This window comes from Coccomyxa subellipsoidea (assembly GCF_000258705.1).
Source record: "Coccomyxa subellipsoidea C-169, whole genome shotgun sequence".
NCBI lineage: Eukaryota > Viridiplantae > Chlorophyta > Trebouxiophyceae > Coccomyxaceae > Coccomyxa > Coccomyxa subellipsoidea.
The window spans coordinates 659,997-675,728 of NW_005178027.1; the positions used below are offsets into that span (position 1 = coordinate 659,997).

The 15,732-nt window shown below is 51.3% G+C and overlaps 3 protein-coding genes across 3 annotated transcripts; 1 reads left to right on the forward strand and 2 right to left on the reverse strand.

Annotated features, from left to right (window-relative positions):
- Positions 1–111: 111 nt before the first annotated feature.
- Positions 112–6,560, forward strand: COCSUDRAFT_48630 (RNI-like protein; the record flags this gene model as incomplete). The annotated part of the gene is made up of 13 exons (XM_005644650.1): positions 112–371; positions 569–753; positions 1,263–1,483; positions 1,743–1,897; positions 2,218–2,375; positions 2,621–2,703; positions 2,891–3,006; positions 3,405–3,584; positions 4,083–4,188; positions 4,574–4,674; positions 5,314–5,410; positions 5,745–6,020; positions 6,414–6,560. Exons 1-13 carry the CDS (start codon positions 214–216, stop codon positions 6,558–6,560), a joined length of 1,983 nt encoding a protein of 660 aa, XP_005644707.1. The 5' UTR covers positions 112–213.
- A 619-nt stretch (positions 6,561–7,179) lies between these two features.
- On the reverse strand, positions 7,180–7,551 carry COCSUDRAFT_34057 (hypothetical protein). Its single transcript, XM_005644651.1, has 2 exons — positions 7,373–7,551; positions 7,180–7,327 (listed from the first exon to the last, which is right to left on the reverse strand). The coding sequence occupies exons 1-2, from the start codon at positions 7,491–7,493 to the stop codon at positions 7,203–7,205; spliced, it is 246 nt and encodes an 81-aa protein (XP_005644708.1). The 5' UTR covers positions 7,494–7,551; the 3' UTR covers positions 7,180–7,202.
- A 6,280-nt stretch (positions 7,552–13,831) lies between these two features.
- On the reverse strand, positions 13,832–15,660 carry COCSUDRAFT_67514 (SMAD/FHA domain-containing protein). The gene is made up of 5 exons (XM_005644652.1): positions 15,561–15,660; positions 15,328–15,393; positions 15,002–15,154; positions 14,649–14,765; positions 13,832–14,353 (listed from the first exon to the last, which is right to left on the reverse strand). Exons 1-5 carry the CDS (start codon positions 15,646–15,648, stop codon positions 14,256–14,258), a joined length of 522 nt encoding a protein of 173 aa, XP_005644709.1. The 5' UTR covers positions 15,649–15,660; the 3' UTR covers positions 13,832–14,255.
- Positions 15,661–15,732: the final 72 nt, after the last annotated feature.

The following is a 15,732-nucleotide window of genomic DNA, read 5'->3' on the forward strand; positions in this document are numbered from 1 at the left end:
TGATATTGCGAAATTCAGAAAGATCATGTCTGGATAAGCGGTTGGCAGGTCATAATCCCAAGTGATGGAAACAGGACAGCTTGATCGATCATCCAAATCTTGGAGGTCATTCAATCAGCAAATTCAACAGGGCAACAACAGTGTCATACTTTGTTCACTACCATGACAGAGTATTGCAAAAACTAAGACTCTTCGACAGTTCTTGATATCTTGATGACGATGGCTCTGGCCAATACTTCTGTGTGCTCTATGAAGGGCAATGGCAGGACCCAGGTGTTCTTTTCAAGATTGCAAACAGGCAGATCTCTAGGACACAGAAATGGAGAACACAGAAGATCACTGTTATTGCGACATGGCACATCAGTTGGCAGGTGTGTCCTCCCCTCAGGCACACTGGAGCAACCTAAGAGAACATCTTGACGTACTGCAAACGTCTGCTTAAAAGTCCCGTACTTGCAAGGAAGTCCTAAGTCTGCATGCAAAGCAGCACGTTTATTATTAAGGGCAGCAGTGTCTCCTTCCTGAAGGCTTTGAGCTCAGTCTCTTGACGGGGAAGAGCTGCGTGCAGGCGGGTGCAATTGAGCACGTGCTGTAAAGCAGCGCCCGAAGAAGAGCAAGAGGTGACAGAGCGCGGAGAGGGATGGAGAATTGAGGCGGAGGCATCGCCTTTGGAGGGGGATGCTTTGGAGGAGCGGCTGACAGAACAGGTGGAGGAGGGCGTGGCGGGGATCAACAGCGAACTTGCACAGACATGTGAGGAGATGTGTACCACTTCCTCTCATGATCAGCCCCATGCAGCATGCACACAGAGCATCAACTGTTTCAGGGGCTAGGGCAGCTGCCAGAGGCTATTCAGTGATGTGACACAGACTCATCGGTGGTATTTGATCACCAACGGTGGCTCTGGCAGTGTGTGCCTCTGTGATCTCAACAGGGGACTGTGGACCTCATATTTCACAGGACTCGAAGCAGCCAGCTGCTTCTAGATGGAGCACCCTATCACAACACAGAGTAAAATAATTAGATTGAGGTCACCTGGTGATTGAAGGCCAGAGATTAAATAGTCCGCCCAATCTAGAGGAGCACCTGAGAATATGGGGCCATCGTTGTTATGGCCTGCCCAAATGCAAATTAAGCTGCAGAATAGAAGCTGGGCAGCTCAAAATAACGGAAAAATCACAGGTAGATGAAGCATACAGACTGATAGTATCTAAACTGGAGCCTCCGTGAAGACCACTCTAGTTTACATTTTGTGCGTGCAGCGGCGAGGGAAACAATGGAGCAGGCTGCGGCGGCGGCGCCGCGGCGGCGACGGAAACGAAAGAGCGTGCAGCAGCTGCTACCGGTGGTGCAGGAGCAGCGGCCGGGGATGAGCGAGGGCGTGCGCATCGGGCTGATTGGCGTGGGCGCCCTAGGGGTGATGGCGGCCGCGTACTATGTCGGCCGGAAACTCATGTCCACCCAGCTGCCCAAGGTCCAGAAAGTGAGCAGCTTCTTCCTCTTGGCGATCACGCTCTGCTGGCTCGGCCTTGCGATGAAGTCCTACTCAGCCTTCCCAACTTTGCATGAGCGCCCCTTTGTGTGTAGCAACAACTGCTCAACATTAGCGGTACCAAGGAATTTCCAATCCTTTAACGTGGCAGAGGTGTGACTTTTCACAGCTGCCATGCCAAGGTGGTCTTGGGCAACACAGCGGCATGGATGCTGACAGGATGGAGTCTTAATTTTTTGTGGTTGCACAGGCAATGGAGCAGAAGCAGCTGCAGAAGGAGGCGGTGCAGAGGCTGAATGTGATGATAGATGAGCTGCGCAACAGCCAGAATGCCGACCTGTCTGCCAAGAACCTGGGCGAGGAGGGGTGCATCTTCATATCCGAGGGCTTTGCCTTCAATGACAGGTCAGCGCCTCCCTCTGATAAATCTCATAGATGGAGATCTTTTGCAGGACTTTATGATGACACACTGAAGAGGGTGAAGAGCTGTATCTGCACATCTTTTATGACTCAAAAACTAAATGGGTCGCTTGCAAGACCTCATGATCGGCTGAACAAGCCCCCAAAACTCTTGTTTTTTTTTTTTTTTTTTTTTTAACTGCTGACTCAACATAATTGATACTGATTCGATGGGGCATTTTGCAGTATAGGCTCTGCCACACCAGGTTGCACAAGTCTTGGCTGTGTTCAATGCAGTCATGCTGATGGCATGCTGGCATGTGCAGGTGTGTGGCGGCGGACCTCAGCAAAAACGGCATCGGTGTGAAGGGGATCACAGCAGTGACAGATGCGCTGTCACACAATGATGTTCTGCAGACGCTCGTCCTGGACACCAACTCTATCGGCGATGAGGGCGCAGAGGTTCTGGCCAAACACCTCACTGGTGGGCACATCTCCCCTCCTTGATATTGGCATACCTTGTTTCAATTTGGCATATTAACCCTAAAAACATTGGCGTATAAACAGCTGTTCCTGGTGTATGCTTGCTGATTACTGTCGGAACGCATGGGGAAGTGATTGGGGGGCAGCCCACCTTCTTAAAAGGGCATGAATACAACGATTCCTTCCTTTTCTTGCTTGTTGCTGTGGGGATGCATGGGATTCAGACTCCTCTGTTGGTGGCAACAGGTGACTCAACGATCAGGAGATTGAATCTCAGCGGCAACAATGTTGGGGACAAGGGGGCCACACTCTTAGCAGAGATGCTCAAGGTGATTCCAAAACAAGCCCCTTTTTCCATTTGGTCACAAGGTCATCCCTGGACAATTGAATTCTCTGTGTGAACATGCCACCAAGGAGATTGCAGAACAAATTCTTTTCACACCTGGTCATAAGAACATCACAGAACTTTCACATGCGTGTGCACATGATACCACATGGAGTGCTCCTTTGTTGCAGATGAACACAACGCTGACATCTCTGGAGCTGAACAGCAACAACATAGACTACGACGGTGCCCTGGCACTGGCAGAGGCCATCACAGAGAACACCTCGCTCTCTGCATTGCACCTCAGGTGAGCTAATTAGCAGTGCATCCAGGCAGCCTGCCATTTTTTACAGAACATAACAATGCAATAAAAAATCCTTGGGTGTGGAAGACGGGTGCAGAGTAGAGCAGTGAGAGCCTGTGGCTGTTACTTGCCTGGTGGCTACTGGTTGCACTTTCTGCTACTTTCATGTTTTCGCGCCTACTTGTGCATACAACAGTGATCAAGTCGCATCGGATAATCATGTTACAAGCCACCAGGCCTGATCAGACGCTGCTGCATGGTATTCAGCTAATTCTCACACACATGTATGGGACATAAATGCAGGACACATACGTGTATCATTCTTGCAGAACACCGCGGATTTGATTCCAAGTTTGAATGCGTTTGAATTTAAATTCGAATTCGAACTCAATCGCGCGCAGTGACAACTACATTGGGGCGCTTGGGGCGTCGGTGCTGGCGAACGCACTGAAGAAGAACAAGAGCCTGCGCGAGCTGCACATGAAGGGCAACGAGCTGGGCAACGAGGGCGTGCGCGCCATCTGCGAGGCCCTCATCGAACGCCAGAGCCCCGTCACCTCCCTGGACTTTGGCAACAACAGGTTGACTCCCCTGGCCTTGCCCTGCCGCACGCGCTGATCACCTGTTTGCCATTCGCATCCTGGCTTGCATGTCTGCGTGACAGCTCCACCTGGCACCAGGGACCCCTGTTCACTTCACTTTGCTGCATAAGTTTGAGGCAGGCTTTTGGTCATTTGTACTGGCATACTTGTGCTTCCCACGAAACTCAGTTGGCGTGGTCCTCACTTGTGACTAGCTGGCCTATCTATTATTCCCCGTATGTGAGCCAAAATGTCTATTTTTGCTGCTTGTTTGATCGACGCAGAAATGCATCGGCAGCAGCATGTTTGGCCAGAGTCTTCAACACAGCTGTGGCTTCCTCAAGAGCTCCGAGCACAGGGGGATCTACAACTGACACTAAGTTCTGGCCCCCTGGTAAGCGCTAGCAAGGGGGGTACAATGCACTGAAAAGGGCGGTGAGGAGAACTCGGGGGCTGCGCACAGGGGTGGATGAAGGCGTGTGGTGTTTGGTTGTGCAGTCTGACAGAGGAGGGGGCAGAGGCGATTGCCAGGGTGGCGGATAAGGCGCACCTCAAGGAACTCAACCTCTACATGAACGACATCGGCGACGCTGGCATCTTCAAGGTGAGCGCTAGTTTTTTCAGTCCTATCATCAATTTCCTGATCAACAGATTATGAAATATTTGCAAATCACTTTGGCTGAGTCCAGGACCGCAGCAGGAGTATATCAGCATGAGCTTGACAAAGAAGAACAGGGGCACGCTGCAATGAAAGGTCAATTGATGAAATACCCAAATGATCTGAAATCACACAATTTCAATGGAAACATTACTAAGCTGCATGTGAAGTTTGTGGCAAGAAGTTACCTGCCTGTTCATGCTTCTTGTGACGGGGATCCGTTGCAAAATGTTGCCACTTGAACTGAGACGCAGTAGACCTGGGAGCTCAATGGGGTGTCAATTTGAAAGATTGAAATGGAGAAATGACTCAGCGCTGATTGGCCGCACAGCTGGCGAAGGCACTGGAGGGCGACAGCAGCCTGGTGAGCCTGGATGTGGGCGGCAACAACGTCGGCCCCGATGGCATCACCGCCCTCGCCGGAGCGCTCAGGTTGACATCCGACCACTTCTATGCACTCAAATGCATGCATCCTGGTCAGAATTGTCCCTCCCCACGAATTTTCATCATCAGCGCTTTTCCGCCAGAGGCAAGGTGTGTCTGCTGACAAGCTGCATGTAAAGGCTACCAAATCCCACTCCTTGGTGGACTTGTCAGATTTAAGCAAGACCCAGTCAACCGTGGGCATGATGCTGAGTATTTATACCGCACCTACTGTTGTCTCCTATAAATCAGAGAGGGCTCTTATGGGGTGCTGATGTGTAGGATGCAAGAGTCCACGCATGCACCTCTTCCGCCCTGTGTGTAAGATGCACTGCATTGCTGATGAACAGCTCTTGCACAGGTGGAAAGAGGCCCCTGCTGTGTATCCCATCAGATGACAATCCTCGTGCAAAGAGGCCTCAGTGTGGTTACAGCCACAAACTATTGAGCCTATAGTGGGGAAGAACAAAAGACCTTTGCACCTAGACGCCCCCCACCGGCTCTAAACAACATCTGCCTCCAGATCGAGGCTCCTGAGATAGGCCCTGCTGGGTGATGCATGCAGCAGTGGGCAGGCGGACCTTCTGATCTTGTTTGCCAGGATGCATGTAAATTTAACATCACCTTAAAGTGATTCTCCTGCTTCAGGGGGAATGACACGCTGCGCACGCTGGAGCTGGGGTACAACCCTATTGGCGACAAGGGCGCCCTCGCACTCGCTGACGTGGTCAAGTACGACCTCAAGGTGTGTCCTCCCGCTATTCTATTCCCTCAGTTGGCCAATACAGTCATGTCCTTGACGCCAGCTGTCTGCAGCTTTGTGGGCTGAGTCCCTCAACTGCTTCACGACCGCTGGCTCTGTTTAGCCTTGTCACCTGTTCACCTTGCCATGTAAAGGCTGGTGGCGTGAAGGCTCCAACAGCGTCTTTTTGGGTCTTGGATGCCAGAGGACGGCACAAACGAAACCTCCGACAGCTGCTCGATCTCCGCACAAATTCAGCGTGGTCTGCAAGAACTCAAAAATTTGATTGAGCCTTGTTGGCTGGCAGACATGTCTCAAGTTATGTCTCTCACTGCAGGTGGAGACTCTGAAGATGGGGTGGTGCCACGTGGGCGCCGACGCGGGCGCCAAGGCGGTGGCGGACTTACTCATGTTCAACAACTCGATCGCCGTGCTCGATCTGCGCGGCAACGGCCTCGGCAACGCGGGGGCGGCGCAGATTGCGCGCTCGCTAAAGGAGCACACCAATGACAAGCTGACGGAGCTGGACCTGGGCTACAACGAGATCAAAGACGAGGGCGCCTGCACTCTCGCTCAGGCGCGCCCCCGGACCCCACTCTCTGGTTTTTTGCAAGTCAATTTGGTCATTGCAGATGGCAATCTGCAACGACAAGTTGGCAGGATTGACTATGGGCTGCAATTGAATCAAGGACGAGGGTGCGTGCACACTCGCTCAGGCGCTTTGCTGAACCCTCTTAAGTTTGTAAAAGAGTCCTCAATTTAATTTATTATTTCGTGCTAGCCGGGAGATGGACACGGCGCATGTGGCTTCCAACTAATAGTGTCACCTACAACTGATGAAGGCATGTAATGAAGCTCACACGGAACTCTGATTTTTGGCTTTTTTTGACATGGACTGGCCTTTCCTCCACAAGTTGCTGGAGCTCCTATTCGTTCTGCACCGTTTGTTCTGCGATTGGCTTTGCACCATGCCTTGTTGACAGGCTGGTGGCTGCCGTGTGAACAGGCGCTGAAGGCAAACCCGGAGCGCGCTCCCAGGGAGTTGAAGGTGAATGCCAACTACATTGGGCGCTTTGGGCAGGTTGCCCTGACAGAGGCGCTGGACATGGTGTATGAGATGGCGGGGGGCAGGGAAATAGTCATCACCTACTAGGGGTGTATCGGCTGCTGTCAGTATGCTTCGGTATTTCAAAATGAATTTAGGTTGAAGGCTGCCACTGCGGCATCTGCAAAATGCATCGGCTGCTATCAGCCAGGGGGTCTTCCATACTCCTTTGTATCCCATGCTAGTCAGAGGTTTGGAGCTGCCACTGCAACAATGTGCAGACTGCTGCAGACTGAACCTCTTCAGTGCTTGCCTTACAGCAGTGCGAACAATGCGCTGCTACCAGTAATCTCTGGAGCATTTCTGCCTGTATTGGGGGCCTGGCTTTATGAAAACGGATGAACAAGACTGTGGTTGCAATAGCGCTTGCTAAAGATTGGCCTGGGGTGCCGCATGATCATTGACAGCTGTAAGGGAAGTGTTGTGTGCTCCTGCATGCTGTGAACTTGATCATTGGCACAGGCATTGGCATACCAGCTGCATGCAACGGAACCTGCCGTATCAAGGTCTGGAATTAGTTTTAGCATTTTCTCCATATATCGATCTGTGTACTCAAATTTGCGAAGTGCTGCTCTGTCCTGGGTCTGGAAGTTCATTCCTGCACGCCGAGCATCATTGCATCCATGCATTCAAGGCCATCCTTTTAGGTATCTGTACCACACACTGGCAGAGGCTCAATACTCCGAACGATCATGCATGATCATCTGACAAGGAGCGCTTCAGACACTCAAGGCAACCGCCGCAAGAGCAATCTCTAAAGTTGATTGCACACGATTTAGGAAAGTACACATTGGTCTTGTCTGCAGTTGAGCCTTCTGTGCTCCAAGAGATGCCCATGCCGCTCAATGCTGAGCACAGATCTGCACACCAAAAGCCCCTTAAGGTTGGGTAATAGATACAGCATTGGGAAACTGTGCTTGCAAAGGCCTGCACGTTATCAAAGGACAGCATCAATTCTCCTGGTGGGACACAATTGACCATGAGTTCCTGCCAACACACTTTGCTGGGAATCTTGAGATAGAGATTTTTCGCTTGTACGTACAGCCTACGCACATGAGCCAGGGGTCCTAGAGACACCAAGTTCCTGACATCTCCTGCCTCATTCTTGACAAAGAGGAGCACGGTGTGCAGGTTGCACAAGTTTAAGAAAAAAACTGGGAGAGCTGTGCTGACCCTCGGCAGAGCACAAGTGTGAATTATGTGCACATTCCTCGGAGCACTGTCCCACTCCTTGCTGTCAAACATAGCATGCTTGACAGACAATAAGCACTCTTTCGACAAGCTCAGTTCAGTTGGCGATACGCCATGCAGCACAAGAGTCTGCAAGGCACTCAAATGGCCCAAGTGCAGCTTAGGCACTTTGACGACGCCCGCACTGCGGAGATTCTTTGCAGCCAGGCGGAGAGTCACCAAACTCTTTGCAGAGGTGAGGCCTGCACAGACATCTCCAGCTGCACCGCTGAGAGTCAGATCGAGGTGCTTCAGGTGGACTAACGGTGGCAACCAGGACATTGTGCCCACCGTACATGAAAGCACTGTGAGGGCAGGAGCATGCGCAAGAAGCCATGCAAAGCATGCGTTGTCTCGGCCAAGAATTTCTGTTATGTTGACCTCAAGCCATCGCAGGCAATGGAGTGGCAGCTGTGGCTTATGAGTGTCTGCCATCCATCTCACAGCAGCCCCCTCCCACACTTGGAGCTCCTTGACACTGTTCAGCCTCTTGCAGGCCCACAGGATACCTGCAGCATAATTTTGCCTTTCACCCTGGGCTTTTCAATCTCCCTTCATGCGGTTGCAACATTTGTCAGGCACTGAAGAATGCATTTGGCCCCGGCTCGCGGGGGCCGTTATAAATACTGAGCACCGTGCCCACGGTTGGTTGGGTCTTGCTCGAATCTGGCGAGAGGGGTAGGATTCTGGCAGCCTTTACTGCAGCTTGTCTGCTGACGCAGCTTGCCTCTGGCAGAAAAGCGTGTAACAATAATAAAGAATGCAAAGTAGCCTGTTTTCAGCACAGCACCTGATCTGGGATAACCCTTGGTGATAATCATCGTTGCCAGCTTGACCCTCGTCGTGATTCTGCAGGTCCCTGAAGCTCTGGCCCAGTCACGCAACGATATGTAGCTGGCTATCTGTGCCCACACCGACTCTGGCAATCGCACAGGCTCTGGACCAGAGTCTGAGTCTGGAGGCAAGTCTGCCAGAGCATTCTCGACAGCATCCGACTCTGTTGCGGAAAACCTGCAAAGTTATAGCGCTGTGAAGAAGAATATCTGCAGGCTGTGCACGCAAACACCGAGGTTGCAGCAAAATGTTTTCGAGCTTACCTCATCAGACGGAGGAAAAGGGCCGCGAGGATCACTAGTAGGTGAAAAGGAGTGTTGATATCGACATGCACACACGAAAGCCAAGGACAGCTTTGGTGGCTTGCAGGCTGCAAGCAAGTTGCAGCTCAACAATTGATTAGTACGCCCAATACTGAAGGGTGCCCCAATGTGTTATGGCCTGCCCATATTCCCAAGTTCTCAAATCTCAGATTTGAAATCTGAACTGCCAATGGCAGTCTGCCATTGCCCTCCCAATCCCCATGTGCGTACCACACTAGTTATATTTGGCCTGGCAGGCACTTGAAGTCTCCAAGTATAAAGCATGACGCGGACAGATTTCCGCATCTGCCTTGGACTTATCTTAGCCAGCCTGGCAGAGCCGAGATTGCATGCATGCAGCAGCCTTCACATGTAGGTCTCATGAAGGAATAGTTCTAAATGCTGTGGCAAAGACTCCAGAGATTGGTAGATCGCTTCCACGCAAAGGAGTGCTTTTGTAAGCTATGTGCTATTTGCTGGACAGCTGTAGCCTGTCTCAAGATAAACTTCACATGCCATCCAGTGGCGCCACATGCATGTACATTCAATGTTTGCAGAGTTTGCAGAGACAAACCTATTGCCAGTAGCCTGTGTAGACTAAGGCACAGACGAACTTTCTGCAAGGTTGAGAAGATATCTGCATCCGCATAGAGATTGTACTACACGTGTATGCACATGACACTGAGCATTAATGTAACCGTTCAAGGCATTGAGTACTAGGTACAGACCCTGACCTATATTTGAACACTGTCATGCACGGTCATCTGGTAAGCAGCGTTCCAGGCACTCGATGCAAGCTCCGCAGATGCAGTCCGTGGAATTGATGCAACACACTGCAGGATACTGGAATGTACTGGTTCCTGAATATGAGACCGTGCTCCAACCCACACCCTTGCTGCTCAATGCTGAGCACAGATCTGCTAGCCACGCTCCTCTCAAAGATGCAAAAGAAAGACAGCATTCGTGCACTGTGCTTGCAAAGCCATGCACATCATCAAAAGCCAGCATGAGCTGCTCTTGCGAAGTGCAAGTGACCACCAAATGGACCCAAGAGACTCTGCCTGGAATTTTTAGATAGAGCTTTTCTCCTCGGAGGTAAAGCCTGCGCACATGAGCCAGGGGTTCTAGACACACAAGGTTCCTAGGATATCCTGCTCCTGGGACATAGACAATCAAGGTGTCCAGGTTGCACATCCTTGGGAAAAGGTCAGGAAAGGCTCTAGAGACCAACTGACCGGTATAGAGGCTGATCATGTGGAAGTATTCCGGAGGAATGTCCCACCCCTGTGAGGGAAAGATAGCGCCATATACACCCAGGTTGCAGCATTCAGGCAGCTGCAAATCAGCTGGCCAGAATTTGTCAAGGACAAGAGTCTGCAGGGTGTCAACACAGCCCAAATGAAGCTCAGGTACGCGAATGGAGCCTGCAAGGGGCTCTGCTGCAAGGCGCAGTGTTACCAAGCCTTCTGCACAGGCCAGTGCGCCGCAAGCCACTGCAGCAGACTGAGTCTTGACAGTCAAATCTAGGTGCTTCACATGAAACAGAGGAGGGAACCAAGCCCCTGAAATATACTTGCACGAAAGAACCATCAGGTTGGGGGCTTGTGCAAGAAACCATGTAAACCAAGCATTCTTGTTGGCAGCGGCCTCTGGCAGGGTGATCACAATCCACTGCAGACGAGTGAGCCTCATGCGTGGAAGGTGACAGTCCGCCATGGATATCACATTTCTGGAGTCCAGCAGATGAAGCTTCCTGACAGGGCCTAGCCTCTTGCATGCCCACATGAGACCTGCAGCATGTCTTCCTGTAAGTGATTGCTTGTGAGTCATGAGCATGAAGATCACAGGCAGATATCACGTTCTCTTGCAAATGCCAGGCATCAGTCATTGCTTGCAGCAAGGAAGAAAGCTAGCACCTGAGTTGGGAAAGCCATCTGTGAGGTCCATGCTTTGCAGTTTGACCTTCGTTGTGATTCTGCAGGTCCCTGAAACTCTCGCCCAGTCACGCACGGACATGTAGCTGGCAACATGTGCCCAGACCGACTCTGGGAGTGCCACTGGCTCTCGACTGCAGCCTGACTCTGCCAGGCCGCTCAGGGCACCATCCATTCCTGTATCTGTCATCCTAAAAGGCACAGAATTTTTCACAGAATTGTTCATGGGCAATAGTGTCGGAAGACGGTGCACGCAAACACCCAATAACGCACAAGGGGCAGATTACCTGGTTTTAGTTGATGCAGGACGGAAGAGAAGCTCAACCAGTGTTTTTGAAGCGCTCCCGTAAGGCAGCTTGGTGCTTCGCCGTATAGTCGTCTTCATCTTGGCACAGGAAGAAGTTCAGAAACTCTAAAATGTTGCATTTGTCGAGCATGATGCGGATAGATTCGCAAATCTGCCAAACCTCGGAGTGCAACGTCAGCATTGCATGCATGCAGCAGCTTCCAGCACTTTCTGGACGAATCTTGCCTGGATTGAGGACATGGCTTTCCAAGAACAGATGTAACAACACACTGCGGTTGCAATTGCGCTTGCTGTGAGCATCATGGCGTGCCTTAAGATCAGCGACAGACTTATAAGCTGAAGCAGAGTCATGCATGGTATTACATCACAGCACCTGTGTATCGTTCACAGCAGGTGATGTCAGCAGGTACACTAAATCATAGCCGGTCAAATCAAAGCACAGCAGGTGATTCCATGCAAAGGACGTTGCCTCATCACAGCAAAGGACTGCAAATCTGAGCTTGCAGGCTGTTCCAAGTTCAAATAATTATCTGCAAACAGCATTCAAAAATTTTACTTCATGCTTCAACGTCCAGGTCCTGGCTCTCCATCAGTGCACACCAAGCAAAATTTCCAAGCACGCAAGCGCAAAGTGCTGGGGATCCGTTGCATGTTACTGGTCTGACAATCATCCCTGACGTACACCAAAGTGCAAAGGTCATACATGATCAGCTGACAAGCAGCGCTTCAGGCACTCAAGGCAGGCGCCACAGTAGCAATCCACAAAGTTGTTGCGCCACTCTTCTGGATAGAAAAAGGAGGTCAATGCTGGAGTGGAGCCGGCAGTGCCCCAGCAGATGCCTGCGCGGCTCAGGGCTGAGGACAGATCCCCGAGCCATGCTCCCCTTGCAGTTGTGAATTTGACACAGCATTCAGGCACCGTGTCTGCAAAGCCTTGCACGTCATCAAACACCAACATGAGTTCACCGCAGGTGAACAACACATCCACCCAACAAACATTGCAGGGCACCTCGAGATAAAGCTTCTATCCCTGGAGACAGAGCCTGTTGACATGAGCCAGAGGCTCCAGCGACACAAGGTTGTCAGGATCTCCTGCACCCTTTACAGAGAGGTGCACGGTGTGCAGGTTGGACAGTCTGAAGAAAAAGTCAGGGAGGGCTCCTGTGACCCACGGCTCAGGAACAAATCGAACCACACCCACATTCTTTGGTGCAGTGGCCCACTCCCTGTTGCCAAATCGAGCATCCATGACACACAACTCACAGTCTGCGCCAAGGCACAGATCAGTGGCCGAAAAGCGCTGAAGCACAAGAGTCTGCAAGGACGCCAGATGGTCCAAGTGGAGCTCACGTGCTTGATAGATGCCTGCAGGATACCCTGTCGCCAGGCGAAGTGTTGCCATGCCTTCCACACAGGCAAGTGCTTTGCAGACAGCAGCAGCAGCAGCATCTAGGATCTCAAGACTCAGATCCAGGTGCTTCAAACAGAACAGCGCTGGAAACCAGGTCATCTTCTTGACTCTGCATGACAGCACCATCAGATTTGGATCTTGCGCAAGACACCATGTGAACCAAGCATTTTCTTGGCCAAGGGCATCTGGCATGTTGATCTCGAGCCACTGAAGCCGAGGGAGCCTCAGCCGTGGAAGATGGGAGTTTGCCATGGATGTTACAGCCCCAGTATTCTGCAGGTGAAGCTTCCTGACATTGTCTAGCCTCTTGCATGCCCATGAGAGACCTGCAGCATGCCAATTTCCCTCAGTGACAATGAGCATGAAGGTCACAGACACAACGAACGTGGTTCATTGCACTCAGCATGCAACAGTCAGTGCGCATGCGTTTGAAAAATGGCAACTTTGGAAGATGAAAACCCAGGCACCTGACGTGGAAACTTGATCTGTGATCTCCATAAACTCCAGCTTGACCGTCATTGTAATTTTGCAGGTCCCTGAAACTCTGGCCCACTCACGCAACGACATGTACTTGGCGATCTGTGCCCAAACTGACTCTGGCATTGCTACTGGCTTTGGGTCCCAATTTGAGTCTGCCAAGCCGATCAGGGCAGCGTCCGAATCTGTATCGAACATCCTGCAGATACTGAAGAGTGTGAGTGTTGAACGCACTACACGGAAGTACCCGACGAGGTACAAAACCATATGATGCCTCACCTGGTTTCACGTCCTAGACAAGGCCGAATAGTGTCCTTTGCGCTCTCGAAAGCCAAGTTCTGCTGCGGTGGTTTGCTGTGTAGTTGCTAGATCTTGGCACACAAGTGTTGCATATTTATTGCCTTCGGCGAGCGTGATGCGGACAGATTCCCAAATCTGCCTAACCTTGGAATTGTATCCTGTGCCAAGAATGCATGCATGCGCGCTCATGCAGCAGCCTCCCAGCTGAACTGCTGTCCCTGGCTCCACCTGTTGGTCTCTGGAAGGGACAGGCCACGCTGATGCCTGGAGCCTATGCATTCCTGCTAAATCCATGGAAAATTTGGTCCTGCAAATCATGTGCAACAGCTGTGGCCCATGGACAAGCAGAACTCAGACGCCATCCCGGAGGGCCAGCCACTCTGTGTTTGGAAAAATCCAGGCTGGCGCTCTGAAGGTACTGCATGATGGCATTCGAGTGGCACGCCCATCAGTGATCATGCTTATAACCAGTGGAATATCAGATGAGACTAGATGAATACACATCAAATGATCGCAAGTCCCTTCATGCCATAAACCATTCCATTTTTTTAGCCCAGAGCCATCTCGCCTCAGCCCAGCAGCAAGTTTAGCTGCCAAGAATTGAGCTTTGCATATGCCAGCAGATGTTACAGGCTCCAAGACCCCAACCAAGAGACAAGGGAATCCTTTGTGGACCCATGTGCGGCAGTAACAAAGGAGATCAAACTGTTCCTTCTAGACCTTGCTGCACACAGACAACCTTCCTGCAAAGGAAGCAGCCAATGAGGAAGTCACAGCGCCCCCAATAAACAACTCCCTCGCCTAGGGGATCACATCTGCTACACCAAGCGCATCCTATGAAAAGTAAATACAAATCTGATCAACCGCTCCTCTATCGTTCTGCTCCCACTCCCCACTCCCCTCACCCTCACAATCTTCAGCTTCTCATGCATCAGTTTGCTGGGAGCATCAAACGCTCACAACATTCTCTTGCTCTGTATCCGCAGCAACATCAGTGACATCTTCCGGCCTCTCCACGAGCTCAAACATGGCCAGTGATGCGTCACCTGCATTTGCATAGCACAGCAGGACTTTACATAGCTGATGTACATGCCAGGCAGGTCCTTTTACCTTTTCAGCATTGTCTTGCATGTCTGCATCATCTATTATCATGGGTCCATAGGAAGTCGCCAGCAATGTCCCCATATGCGCGAGGAAATGGCAGGCACACAATGGCTCTTCACAATGCATGAGCCCTAGCTCTGCTCATATGCAATATTCAAAAGCTGAGTCAGGACTCCTTTCGACTGGGCTCTCTAAGAGCGCAAGAAGTACAGGGACTAGTCTTGTCGGGTGACTTACCAAAGGTGATTCTGGAGCCGACGTACACTTCTGCTGCACGGTTTGTGGGCAGCTCCTCTTCATCCAGGTAGGTGCCGTTAGTGGACCCCAGATCTGTCACCTGCACCTTTGTGCCAGCTGCATGGACATGCATGTGCGTCTCTCAGAGCTGCAATCCTCCCTCAACCTGATCTTGTTAGAGAAAGAAAATTGCACACATCAAGGCAGGGCGAGTGCTGGAAGATGAGAGGAGCGGCTGCCTTGCAAGTGCGCGTCATACAACAATGATTACAAATGATGCTCTGTTAACATCTTTGAAACCGCCTGCACACATGCGGCATGATGTCTGTGGAAGGGAAAACTGAGAGACGCACTGATCCTGAGAAGGGCGTGGCGGCCAGACACTGTGGGAATAGGGATCACGACGTCGGCAGGCTCCTCCCTCCCAACTTCAAAGACTCCATCCTTCAGTTCGATCTCCTCAGGCAGACTTACAGGCTCCTCCAGGTGTTTTGTGCTGCCATCACCTGCACAAGACCATCCGGCACCCATCAAAACCAGTCAGAGAAAGATAAAAGCAAGTCACCTTGGATTCAGATTCAGCTGGAAACGCCGTCAGCGCTTGGTGAATGATGGAAACTGATGAGCTCGGATCTGATAGCACTCATCAATATCTTCACATAGGGAACAGAATAATTACCTGTTGGAACCAAAACAAGCTTGCTTGTCACAGCAAGCGTGGTGTGCCTTGCCCTCTTGCTGCCTCCTGCACAGCACTCATACACTCAGCGCTGATGGCAACCTCTGTGAACCTGCGACGTTGCCTTGAGCGGACATCCACGACCAGATTTAGTGACACAATACTGCCGCATGATACGCAGGATTGGCCATGTCGACTGATACAATATCCCGATGCAAAGGAAAGGCATCGACCTGTGGAGATCCTGAATTTCGTGGCAGTGCGCTGGTGGGCCGGGGCGAGGCAAAAGCCTGCTGCGCTGATAGATCTGGCAGTCAGCATGGTCAGAAAAGTCCTTTGCAAAGTGAAAACGCAAACACGCGCTCGGCATTCTCAAAGGATCTCGCTTCAGAATAGGGTTTATCT

Excerpts from the sequence above, each read along its gene's own strand:
- COCSUDRAFT_34057 (XM_005644651.1), bottom strand. The coding sequence starts at position 7,493 with ATGGTCAATTGTGTCCCACCAGGAGAATTGATGCTGTCCTTTGATAAC. Across the intron at positions 7,328-7,372 it reads AAGGGGCTTTTGGTGTGCAG|AAGGCTCAACTGCAGACAAG; the intron begins ATCTGTGCTCAG and ends CTTGGAGCACAG.
- COCSUDRAFT_67514 (XM_005644652.1), bottom strand. The coding sequence starts at position 15,648 with ATGCTGACTGCCAGATCTATCAGCGCAGCAGGCTTTTGCCTCGCCCCG. Across the intron at positions 15,394-15,560 it reads GAAATTCAGGATCTCCACAG|GAGGCAGCAAGAGGGCAAGG; the intron begins GTCGATGCCTTT and ends AGTGCTGTGCAG. Across the intron at positions 14,766-15,001 it reads CCACGCCCTTCTCAGGATCA|CTGGCACAAAGGTGCAGGTG; the intron begins GTGCGTCTCTCA and ends ATGTCCATGCAG.